Raw genomic sequence first — 13,659 nt, forward strand, 5'->3', positions numbered from 1 at the left:
TTAAACAAGGATCACCTTCTGATATCTAACTAGACCAAGTCCCATAAAGGTGTTCCCTACCTTGATAGAGGTGGCTAATGGTCAACCCTATTAGGTACTGCCAACAAGGGGAGGTGGCATTTCTAAGGTCAACCACTCAATCAATAGGTGTTAAGGTAAATGTGTGAAAATGGAGGGGAAAAAGCTTTATGGCCAAGTGCCATAGCCAAAAGGGCCCAACTAATGGGGAGTCCACATCCTAACTCCTGAGTGTATGAATGTAAAGTAGGGAAGAATCGTGGAGGCATGCATTCCCTGCTCATGCCTTCTTTTTCCACACCTCTAGGGCGCCTTCTACTTCTTGATAATGTTTTGTATTACAATGCATAGCTCAAGGGTTAGACCTTGCTCTTCATGATGGTAGCATTTTGTGTTACCCATTAAAGAGAGACAGTTCATCGCTCACCAAGATTAGGACATGATTTTTTATGTTAAGGCCCTAAGGGGCATCATGTGCTCAAGAACTGAATGATGGCTAATGACGAGGGTAGAGCTCATGCTAGGCTTTTACCCACATGCTAACTTATGTCCCAGCAATCTTTTGCATTTTGATTTTCTTCTTTTTCTTTTGTTGTAGCCATGATATGCTTTTCATTGTTTTAGCAACATCAACCTCCAAGGCAATGTTTTCCAGCCCTACTCAAGGAGTGTGGACATATGGGTGTCAAATAACAATGAACCAATGACAAGATAGACCCAAAGAATGGATGTGGTATATAGGGCTTGTAATGTGTGATGGAAAGCATCAAGTATGATATAGCGGATAATGAACATGCCATCTCAATCCAAATTTTCTAAGTAGCGCCTTTCCTATAACCCTAAGGCCTTAAGGGAGGTCCCACTGGACTAGGTCTAATGATCAACTACCTTAGTAAGGTAAGAAAACAAACCAAGATTGGTCAATCTTCCAGATGACCCCTTTATCCATACTAAATGCCTAAACAAACAAGTATAAGCACCCGATTACAAAATGATCAAAGTACCTTTTGAATAGTAGCCCACGTTCATCCAAGAGGAAATGTTGGATGGTGAGGTGTATGTGGCTGATACAAATCGCGGAGGCACATAACAAATCTGTAAGGTCCTCTTCAAATTAAATTGTCCAAGGGGAGATGTAGTAGCCTATTTAACCCTGTAGGCTATAGTTAATTAAAAAGAGGGAAACCATTATTTAATGTTACTTGCGTAACATTAGATCAAATACTTAATTTGGGGCAAATGGACAGAAACTTGCAATAAAAGTCAAATTTGGGGCAAATGGAGGGAAACTTGTTAGACACTCGAAATTGAAAACCCCAAAGAGAATCTATAAAAAGGAGAGAGGAGATTCATTATGATCATCATGGATTTTCGCTATTTATAATTTTTGACCTAAGGCTCTTGAAGGGTTTTTAAGACCCCTTTTTCTGATTGGTTTCGGTGGTGAAAGATTCCATCCTAGCCAATCCTTCTACCTTTCTGTTTACAGGGCCAAATTCTGATTGGAGGATCATCTTTCCAAGGCAAAGCCAAGGCTGGAATCTTCATTTCTGAGGCAACAAGGGTTGGACTGATCATTCTGAAGCAGCAAGTCATTTTCTGAGGCAAGCAAAAGCTGCGAACTTAGCAATTGAGGCAGCAACAGTTGGACTAACACCTCAGTGGCAGTGAACTATCTTTGACGCGAGCAAAAATTGGTATTTTAATTGTTTGTGGCAGCATGGGCTGGAATCAACCCCCTCAAGGCAGCGGACCATTATCTGAAGCAGCAGAGGGGTAGCGGCTGGACTGAGGCCACATAAGAACATGTTTTTGTGTCTCCTGTACAGCATAAGGTTGAGTTCTGGGCAGCGGGTGGTCTATGAGGGCCACGTTCAGGGTTTCAAAGGTGCAGCTGATTGAAGCTGAGGCAGCCAAGGTCATTCAGAGGTATGGAAATGGTGCATTAGGCATATAACACAGTCCAACAGCAAATCTGAACAGTATCAGTTGACCCAAAAATTAGGGAACTTTGTGTGACCAGTTGTTGAGTAACAGAACCGTGGATAGTTTCATTTGTAATCACAGAAACTAATTGATGTGATATCCCTATTGGGGAATCTGTAGAACTTTTTGCTGCATAATGGATCTGTTGTTTATTGATCAAATTAGCCCTAAATTAGAGTGATTGATTATGGTTGTTTGAGTATCTTATTATGCTATTTGTGCATTTAATTAAAGATCATTATTGTCTTACCATCTTGATGGATATGATTACACTATTATGCAACACAATTCTGTCATATGTTCATTGAAACCCTAATTCAGAATTGCATCCCGAAGATTCCAAGAAAGAGACATTACAATATCATCATCAAGAAGTAAATATTAGAGGAAGCTGGCAGCTGGCTGGCTTCCTGCTAGATGGCTGTCAATGTAGGAGAAAAAAATTATCCTATGGGGTTACCCATTTTGGTCGGTAACAGTAAAGCAGTCGCTGAATGGAGATTTTGTACATATTGAAGGACCTAGCATTAGATCGACAAACGATAGCCTCCAACAGTCTATTAAGATGAAAAACTGAATTTTCATAAGTGAGTGAAATGGTCTTCATCAACTGTAACGAATAAAATATATAAATAATATAAATATAATGTAAAAGATAATAATCATAAATAATATTAGTTAAGCTAGTAATTAGGTTGAAGAGGCATGTCTAATAGGACATGACTCTTCATGAAGAGACACCTGCTTGGTATATAAGCAAGCCTTTCGTTCTCATTTGTAATTCATTCATTCATTTTCATATTTAATATATATTATTTGTATCCTCATGGATATCTTGACATTCCAAGTCTTTTGGAGTAATTAATTTACAAAAGGAACTTTGTTTCACTTCATTTGGTATCGGAGCCACGTTGGCTGATCACCAGGCCTTTAGCTATCAACCTATCATCAACCTCGTTGCTGTCATAATTGAAGCGTTTCACTACATATTGGGAGATTCTCCATTTTTTAGGTCTTTGGCCATTATTTAAAAAAAAGATTAATAAAGAATAAAGAAGAAGGGTATATAAAAAAAAAAAAAGAGGAAAGGAAATAATATATTCTGAACAAACAAACAAAAAAGTGAAAAAAAAAAAAAAAATATATATATATATATATATATAAAAAGATTTTACATTATTGATAAAAGTGCATAATAAAGATAAGCGGGAACCTTTTCAAGTATATTTAAAAAAAAATTACGTGGAGAAGCCCGTGGTTTTAGAAACCAATGGTAATTGCCCGTGGTTTTAGAAGCCAGTGGTAAGTTTTACATTTTATGTGGAGAACGTTAACCGAGGTTTTAGAAACAACCCATGGTAATTGCCCATGGTATTTTAAAAGCAAAAGATATTTTGATAACATTGGAGAAAAAAGGTGTGATCTAAATAATTTTAATCGTTCAAATCTAAAGATTGTGACCGTACCAAGAGTTACGTCTCATCCAAATTTTCTGAGAAAAAAAATATTATTATAATTAAAAAAAAAGGGATACTATATAAGCCTTATATAGTTACATATAAAAGGAAAAGCGGGTCTCAAAAAAGTATATATAAATTTTATATAATTATAATTTTATAATATATATAAATTAAAATTATATAATATATATAATTTATAAATATATATATATTAAAAAAAATTATTATTATATAAAAAATTTATTAAAAGAGTGAAAAAAAAAAGAAGAAGAAGAAGAGAATATTTGAAATATATATATATATATTAGATTTTTATAAGAGAGAAGTGGAAATATATTTTATAGATTGAAAGAATATATATATTAAAAAAAAATTATATAAAAAGAGAGTTAAAAAAAAGGAGAGAGAATATATCATATAAAAAAAAAAAAAAATTGTTGAAAAAAAAGGAAGATAAAAGAAGTGAAGAAAAAGAAAAAATATGGAATCCATGAGTAAGGAACAAAGACAATCAATCGCAAGAGATATAAAACAATTAATTACAAGAATGGAGCGACGGGCTGAGGAGAGAAAGAGAATGGATTCCTTCTTCGATTCTCTATATCCATCATCACTTCCACAGAATGATGTTATCCAGTTTATCGAGAAAGTGCAGCTAAAAGATCAAGAGAATGACAAAATAGCCAAAATTCAACAAAGCAAGGAAGTGTTAGAATGCGAACATAAAAATCTTGTGGATATACATTACAAAGAAATAATGGAAAAGGACGAAGAAATTTCTCGTCTCAAGGACCACGTCGAAAAATTACTGGCACAAGTGAAGAAGACTAAAATCTCAAAGAAAGAACTCAAGCAGCATTTATCAGAACAAGAAGAGGAAACTTTGTGTTTAAAGAACCTTAATAAAAATTTATTAGAACAAATCGAAGATCTAAAAAATGAAAAACTTAAAATTCAAAACACTGAAAATAAGGTTGATGAATCAAAAACCAATGAACTTTTACGTCTGAGAAACCATAATCAAAGTCTGCTCAATCAAATTAAGAAACTTAAGGAGGATAAGAAAGCATTAAAAGATAAGTTGGAACACGTCACTCAAGAAGAAGTATCGAAATCTCTAGTCACAACAGTTCAAGTTGAAAATAAGGGAACAAATACCAATCCATTGAATATGACAACTCAAGAAGACAAGTCAGTTGAAGAAACGACACACTTAGATGTTGCAGTTCAGACAATGGACATCCCAAGTGAATGTTCCATAACCAATTCAACAACATCTTCACCAGAAGAAAATATAAAAACTCCATATCGACATCTCAATCACGAGAGTAGACCAATCAACCATGCTACGTATCGGTACCATTCAAACCAGAAACAACAAATTGATGTTCCAGAGAATAGTGATGTAACATCAGTCCAGTGTTATGCTAACAAGTCGTTACAAAATTCCAGTGATCAGAATACTATACAAAAGATTAATCTAGGATGGTCTGATCCCTTCTCAGTACGACAATTTTGTTTGTCACTAAGAAGATCTTATCAACTTGTATCGACAAGGATGACTATTCTGAGACAGAAATACTATCGAAGCAGAAAAAGAGATCAAGCCTTTTTCATCGACAAGCTTTGAGGACAAAGTTGTTTGAGGAAGAAGGCAATGTAACGAATAAAATATATAAATAATATAAATATAATGTAAAAGATAATAATCATAAATAATAGTTAGTTAAGCTAGTAATTAGGTTGAAGTGGCATGTCTAATAGGACATTACTCTTCATGAAGAGACACTTGCTTGGTATATAAGCAAGCCTTCCGTTCTCATTTGTAATTCATTCATTCATTTTCATATTTAATATATATTATTTGTATCCTCATGGATATCTTGACATTCCAAGTCTTTTGGAGTAATTAATTTAGAGAAGGAACTTTGTTTCACTTCATCAACCATCATGTGTACAAAAGAGTAAGATTAGAAAGTTTGACAACATGAATGATGAAAGGTGGAGTACATGTATCAGTCTCAGCGTGTGATCTTTCAGATATGAACTGGCAAATAACAATGCACAATTGTTTGCCTTCAAAGAATATTTCTCCATAATGCAAGCATAACAAAGTGCCAGTACACCTTTTAGAGTCCATAGCACATGAATGAAAGCATCAAATTGCTGGAAATTTGAATTATCAACATTTACCTCGTTGGAATGAATATGATATTGACCATTGGGCTTAGCTTTCTTCGTAGCCATTCGAGCCATCAGTAAATTTCCAGCAATCCCAGCACTTGCAGTGCATTTTGTCACATCAAATACCTCGCTTCTGATAGCTGATACAGTGTGATCAGGATCACCTGAACCAGTCATATCTAAATATGCCTCGTCACAGCTTAATACCTGCACTTCATTATTACCTTTGCTTATTCTATGCAACTGTAAATGTCAAGCCATGAAAAGTAGGATTAAAGCCGGTAGGGACCGACAACCAAACACGTACTTGTATTTTGTTACAGTGCTTGTGCAGAATGTCATAGAATTGATCAGCAACCTGCAAAGACAGAAATAGATAACATTTGATGTGATAGAGAATTGCACTATTCAAAGGGAACACCACTCTCAAGAAGAACTACAATGCTAGACTCAGTTCTGTATCTACTTTGTTTGATACATGAATGGAAAACTGATCAATGAAACCTACCTATTAAACACCCTATGGAGACGAAACTAAAGATATCAGATGATAAATTACCTCTTCATATGCTCCAAAATCGTAAGGAAGAATAACAAGATGTGGGCACAAAGCCTTTGCATCCCTAACGAACATTCCTGCCCTGATGCCTGTATGTGCAGAAAAGTCCAATTATGTTGATGTAAAGAAACTGAAACTCTTATCCTTGAATGTGAGAAAAATAGCAATGCAGAAACTATTTATCTTGAACTAATATACAGGCGAAGTGATCAAACCATAGCCTCGAGCAGGATAGTTTGCAGAAGAGATTTCAGCAGTTCCTTCAGGATTATCAGAGTGGCATACAGCTACAGGTTTCCCATCTAGTTCCGGACGATTCTTGGTCACAACTGATACAAAGAAGCAATCCTGGGAACAGAAGACAATGGCTCAAGAAAAGTCTTAAGGAAAAGCTAGAAATTGAAATATTAATCCATATGAAATAACATAAAATAGCTTGTCAGTTATCCTTCAAGAGAACCAAGCCAATAATAATTCCATTATATGAATTTTCACATATGCTGATAGATCTAATTAGCCGTATTCAGAACAAACCACAGCAGAGCTATATAGTCTTCAAATTCTATAAAAGAATGATAATTACCATATCAATGTGAACAATAACACGACTACCAGAAACAAACATGGTATCAACTCCAGAACATTGGGGTATGTCCCCAAATGGTTTTCCTGCAAATCTCTTACGATACCGATTCTTCCAGGTCCCTATGAAGTGCAACCTTGAATTCTGTATTCATAGAATTAAAAATATTAAACCAGTTAAAAATGAAGTATACAACCATCAAGTACAACTGTTAGCACTCTATTAAAAAAAATGATTATTAGCTGCAAGTAAAAGTGGATTTTCTATTATTTGTGATAAAATTAAAAAATAAAACTGTCAGCTCAAATAAAAAGGAAACAAGAAGCATGTGAATCCATTCAATATCTGCCAATCTCATGCAATAACCTATGTTACATCTTTAGGGCTCGAGTTCGAATTTGACAAGGATAAAATTCAATTAGAATTGGAATTTTCAATGAAATTGGAATAAGGTTCGCCATTAAATTCGTCCTTTATATATTTTCTAAATATAAATATTTTATAATATGTTATATATTTCTAATTTATAGATCATAAATAACATTTAAAATATTTATATAATCTTGTATATCAAATATATATTATATATAATACTTTAGAACATATCATATACAAAATGCTTATAACATTATATATAATACTTTACAGCATATAATATACAAAATACTTTATAACATTATAATATAAAATATTAACCTATCTATCTAATAAATATAAAGAATAAAGAATAATTTAAAACTTACCAAACCTATGTTGGAAATAGTGAGAGGGTGTTACGAATAAAATATATAAAAATAATATAAATAAATAATAACACACTTTACCTAACTATACACTAGACCAAGTTATACTTCATTATTTCCTATGTGTCGGAATATCCTAACATCCCCTCTTAAGAACAACTTGGGATAGGATTGAAGGATCTACAAAGATGACACAATAGGAGAAGGAAGGAAGCATTAGAGCCTATCCCCCATAATGACAACTTCCTGAACTCCAACCATAAATCGAAGTTTAGTAAACTTCACCTCCGTGAGAGCCTTTGTAAAGATCTCTGCAACTTGATCATCAGTTGAACAATATTGCACTCCAAGAACATGGTCATGAATGAGCTTTTTGATAAAGTGCATGTGTAGTTCAATGTGTTTGTTGCGTTGATGTTACACTGGATCTTTGCATAGTTCAATGGAACTTTGATTATCACACCAAAGTGTAGTCGAATGCTACTGTTGAAAACCAAACTCTGACAAGATCTGACGAAGCCACAGGGCTTCCTTACTAGCTTCAACGGTGCCACGATACTTTGCTTCTATTGAAAAAAAAAGGAGAAATGGCACTGTGTTTCTTGCAAGCCCGTGTAATAGGTCCAGAACCAAGAGTGAAGACATAGCCTGCAATAGACTTCCGAAAATCAGGGTCATCAGCGCAATCAAAATCATTGAAACCAACCAATAGAGGAGATGCTCCTGCACTGTAATGAATCCCAAATTGAATTGTACCTCGAACATAACAAAGTATTCTTTTAGCTACTTTCCAATGACTTTCATGTGGTTTGTGCATAAACCGAGCAACAAGGCCAACAACAAAGGAAAGGTTACCACCAGTATGGGTCAGATACAAAATTTTTCCAACAAGTTGACGGTATAAGGTACCATCAACTTCAGGGGAAGTACAAGTGACTGAAAGTTTGACTCCAGCGTGAAAGGGAGAAGGGGTTGGCTTATAGTATTCCATGTGAAAGTGGTGTAGAAGATCACAGGCATACTTGGACTGAGAAAGGGAAATACCTTCTTTGGATTACAAGACTTGAAGACCAAGAAAATAATGCAAGTGTCCTAAGTCTGTCATTTCAAACTTCTTTTTAGGGCTAGGCTTCACATGGTTTATAAGGTTAGGATCACTACTAGTAAGGATAAGATGATCAACGTAAAGAAAAAGAATGATTAAGGACTTACCCACTTTCTTCGTGTAGACAGTATTCTCAGAATGACACCTAGAAAACTCAGCATCTAAAAGAAAGCTATCCATTTTGGCATACCAAGCCCGAGAGGATTGCTTGAGACCATAAAGGGATTTCTTAAGGCGACATACAAGGCTTGAGTCTTTTTGTATAAAGCCAGAAGGTTGTTCCATATAGATTTATTCATGCAATTCCCCATGCAAAAAGGCGGATTTAACATCCATCTGATGGATTTCCCATTTGAAAGAGGCAGCAAGGGAAAGAACAAGGCAAATAGAGTTCATTTTTGCAACAGGGGAGAAGGCTTCAGTATAGTCAATGCCTTCAACTTGTGAAAAACCCTTAGCAACAAGACGAGCTTTATGTTTATCAACTTTATCATCTGGTCCAAACTTCGTTCTGTAAACCCATTTGCATCTAACAAGTTTTCGTCCTTTTGGAAGAGGAACAAAGTTCCATGTATCATTTGCCAATAATGACGATATTCTTCATTCATAGCTGCATCCCAATCTGGATGGCATGAAGCTTCTGCAAAGGTGTTAGGATCATAATTCGTTGAAACTTGAGCCAGTAAAGAAGAGGCTCTATCGAATTGAGAACGTGCACGACGTGGATTTGTACATCACCTGCAAGAGCACCTGTTGCATCCCAGGTAGCGCGGACCCATTTTGGAAGCTGAGGAGTTGAAGGAAGATCCCGAGAAGGTGGGGGAGGATTGTCATCCTCGTTGTCATCATCTGAAGAAGGAATATTTTCAGAAGTAGAAGAAACAGAGATAGGTGGCACATCCGTCAAACTAGGCTCGTAGGCCGATATATTTTCATCAAACTTTACATCTCTTCTAATGATTATATTTTTTGAGTTAGGTTGAAGAAGTCTATATCCTTTGACATCTTCAGAATATCCAACAAAAATACATTTTTCACTCTTAGGTTCTAAGGCTTTATGTTTCTCATCTAGAATATGGGCCCTTGCTTCACTTCCAAAAACACGAAAGTGACTTACATCTAGTTTAACTGAGCTTCATGCTTCTTCTGGAGTGAGATTCTTTAAAACCTTAGTAGGAGTGTGATTTACTATGTGATTTGCACAATTAATTGTTTTTGCCCAAAAATTAAGACTAAGTCCTTTAAATTGAAGCATACAATTAACCATTTCGTGTGATTCTTCCTTTCAGCTACACCATTTTGCTGTGGAGTATATGGAATAGTATGTTGCAATTGAATTCCATGCTTGGTGCAAAAGTTGATGAATTTGTTGTTAACATACTCTCCGCCATTATTAGCTCTTAGCTTAAGAATTTGATGTCCAAACTGATTCTCAACAAAGGCCTTAAAGGCCAAGAACATGTTAAAGACTTCACTCTTGAGTTTTAAGAAGTATACCTGAGTGCGTCTAGAGAAATCATCAATGAAAGTTAAGAAATACTTGTAACCAAAGAATGAAACAACCGGAAGTCGACCACATGAATCACTATGCACAAGTTGTAAAGGGGCTGAGGCGTGCCAAGAGGCGCGTTTTTCAAAACTATCCCAATGATGTTTTCTAAGTACACATCCAGAACAAACACCATCTCTGCAAGATACCATAGGAAGGCCTGTCACCATATTTTCTTTACAAAGATTTTGAAGGGAGTGATAGTTTATTAAGTGACCAAATCGCTCATGCCAAAGTTTGCTTACTTCATCATTATTAGCAACAAATACCGAGGGAAGAGTTGATGATCCAAAGTTGTCAAACTTATACAACTTTGTACAATCATCAGTAATGTCAGTAGCTAAAATTTGTCTAAGATCTCTTAGGTTCTTAATTACAACATCATGAGGTGAAAATTCAACGATTTTACCTTCACCCAAATGAATTATCTGATATACAGATAGAAGGTTGCAAGATAAGGTAGGAACACATAATACATCATTAAATTGACCATTGTCTAGATGAATAGTTCCAGACTCTACAACACTAAGAGATCTATCATCACCAACATATATATTTTTGGTGTTACAATCATTTAAAGAAGAAAACATGGCTTTGTTTTTTGCCATGTGATAAGAAGCTCTAGAATCAATGAGCCACTCATGAGAATGAGAAGAAGAAGATACATTTAGTGCATAACCAGACCGAGATGCTTGACCACCACAGAAAAAAGTGTTATTCATAAAGATGAAGTTGAAGTTTAAGAGCGCTCCAAATGGATCTTATGTTTCTTCATTGATGCTTCCAATGCTTCCATCTTCTTAAAGCATTTGGATTCTAAGTGGCCATCACAATTACAAAAGTTGCAATGTCTATCAGTCTTCTTCCCTTTGTTTTTATTTGTCTTATTGTTTGGTTGAGTTGATTTTTCATTTTGAAACTGAAATTGCTTAGGACCCTTGTTTGGTTTAGGACCATTTTTTTTTAAGATGTTGCTTCTTAAGATTCTTTGAACTTGGTTGTTGTTGGGCTGCTAAGGCTTTCTTAGAAGAGTTTCCAATATTAAGAAGACCAAGATGTAAGAGTTTTTCTTGTTCTCTTATTAAAGAATCATAAAAAGCATCAAAAGAAGGAGACTTGTAGTCTTTTTCGTGAGAAATAAAGGCTTCTCTAGTGGAATGGAAGGTGGAAACAAGCACAGAGTAGGTTGGTCCTAACTTAGTAAGAATGGAATAAATAAGACTACCATCTTCCTTCTTAACCTCAACACCTTCCAAGAGAAGACTAAGGGTCTTGAACTTGGACGAAAAATCTTCGAAGAAAAATCGTTGGGGTCCAAAGTAAGCAACTCATTTTCGAGTTGATGGGCTCTAATTTCATTTTTAATTCCAAAAACAGTACTGAGCTTTTTTGTTGCTTCAACGGGGGTATCAATTTCTGCGATATGGAATCTAAAGTTTGAAGAAATAGACATCCCTATCAACCCACGTGCTTGATCTTGCTTATTTTCCCATTTGGCTAGCTTATTTTCATCTTTAGGTTTAGACTCTTGGGCTGAGGCTATTCTATAAAGATTTTTACTTCTAAGTAAATCCACCATGTAGGACCACCATTGGAAGTAGTTGGTGCTGTTAAGAATAACTAAGCATGGACTTTCGATTCTAAAATAAACTGAAGTTGTAGATGTTGGAACTAAGTGTTCCAATGAAAATATCTCGAAAAATTAGGCCGATTCAAAAAAACAGCTCTAATCCAATAGCTCACTTTAAAAAAAAAATATGTTATGTGACTCACTTTTATAAATAAGTGAAAGTCACTTTTACAATGTTACTTTATGAACTATCCACTAAATTGTAACTTGAATAAAAAATAAAGTGACGTTAAAATTATAAGACTCACTTTTTTTAATGGGTGAGAACACTTTTACATAAAGTAACTTTAAAACCTAAGTTACATGTGCTTTTTGAAAAGTAACTCAACAAAAGGAAAGACTTGAACCCAAGACCTCTATTCTCATAAAATAACTTTTGACCAAGTGAACTAGTTAAAAGATTTAATAATTGTTGGAAAGGATCAGGGTTTTTTTTTTTGGTCGCCAGAGCTTTGAGATGCCTACTTGCTTGAAAAACTCCTTTTGCCTACAAAAACAAAAAAACAACCACACAAACCAAACAAACAAGCAAAAGTATGCAAGCCTTATGGCTTAAAGTTAGATTTAGGGTTAGTCCCCCAGAAACTAGATATTTTCCTCAATGTTTTTAATTTTCCGAGATCACACTAAGGCGCAACGGAAAAGAGCATACACATGAGAAAAATCCTTTCTTTTTGTTTCTTGTTTGCCCAAATCGCATAGAGTCGCGGGGCAAAGAGCATACGCAGAAATGAAAAGTACAGATCCGATAATAAAAAAATTATAGATGATTATAAATCGAAATAAACAGAGAGATAAATAACTATAACTGCAAATAAAGACTATATACCTCCAGATCTAAAAAATGACGTAGCTAGGGCTACCGAAAACCTTTTCGCGTGAAACGAAAGGGGTTGCTCATTGGAACAAATGCTCAGCTTCAAAGCGGTCAGAAACAGTAGATCTGGGAAACGACAATAGGATGCAGTTGTACCGGTTTCGAATTTGGATCACCAACGGATGCGGCCCTCGAATGGCTCTGATACTATGTAGGAATTTACAAGGTAAGTTCCTTAGATTGAACACTAAAAGACACCGCTCACAAATAGATCACAGATCAATACACTAGTATTCTTGACGTGGTTAAAAACCTCAAAAATGGAAACAGTCCACGGCCTGAGCCAACACGATCACTTTAGGCAATAATATTAATGGAAAAGAAAGAAAATTTACATAAGCTTCTCTCATAAATGGTTACAGACAAATGACTCTCCATGCTCTTTAAATAGACATCATGGACCAATCGGGTGTTAAGCCACGGATCAAGTATCGGTAATACCGACAAGAGAATGAATCGTCAGATCACTTCATGTTTAGAACATATCGTGACCGTCGGATTGTAAGTTACAAAAAGTACATACTAAAGAAATACACTTTACCTAACTATACACTAGACCAAGTTATACTTAATTATTTCCTATGTGTCGAAATATCCTAGCACAATAATATTTTTTCCAACAAATAATCATAATAATAATTAATTAAATAATAATTAGTTGTTTAAGAGGTATTTCTCCAAGGACATGAGCATTCATGAAAGGGCACCTGCCTAGGTATATAAGCAGGCTCTTATTTGTAACCATCTCGCCATATCACTTGTATTCAAGCATTCTTATATAAATATATTACTCGTCCCATGATGGGCATTCTTATATTTCAGATATTCTAAATATTTTGTTTCGTATATGAACTTTGTAACAATTGGTATCAGAGCATAAACAAACTTTGTTCGTAACATTTGATATCAGAGTTGTTTGGTCACTTCAATCCTCTAGCCACTCAACCGCTACATAGAGTTAGTCA

At 35.1% G+C, this 13,659-nt stretch overlaps 1 protein-coding gene across 4 annotated transcripts in view; it reads right to left on the minus strand.

The window, feature by feature from the left end:
• Window positions 1-13,659, minus strand: part of LOC149197446 (translesion synthesis protein REV1-like) — a 336,508-nt gene that overhangs the window by 277,761 nt on the left and 45,088 nt on the right. For all 4 annotated transcript variants that reach the window (XM_089405836.1, XM_089405835.1, XM_089405837.1 and 1 more), the window contains exons 5-9: window positions 6,791-6,934; window positions 6,423-6,555; window positions 6,208-6,296; window positions 5,956-6,006; window positions 5,658-5,855 (exon numbers count right to left, since the gene is read on the minus strand). In XM_089405836.1, the coding sequence (XP_089261962.1) occupies window positions 5,658-5,855; window positions 5,956-6,006; window positions 6,208-6,296; window positions 6,423-6,555; window positions 6,791-6,934 (615 nt within the window). The remainder of the gene's footprint in view (window positions 1-5,657; window positions 5,856-5,955; window positions 6,007-6,207; window positions 6,297-6,422; window positions 6,556-6,790; window positions 6,935-13,659) is intronic.

This window comes from Pinus tabuliformis, chromosome 2_2, assembly GCF_031772625.1.
Source record: "Pinus tabuliformis cultivar Carrire ecotype Pingquan chromosome 2_2, CPIR1, whole genome shotgun sequence".
NCBI lineage: Eukaryota > Viridiplantae > Streptophyta > Pinopsida > Pinales > Pinaceae > Pinus > Pinus tabuliformis.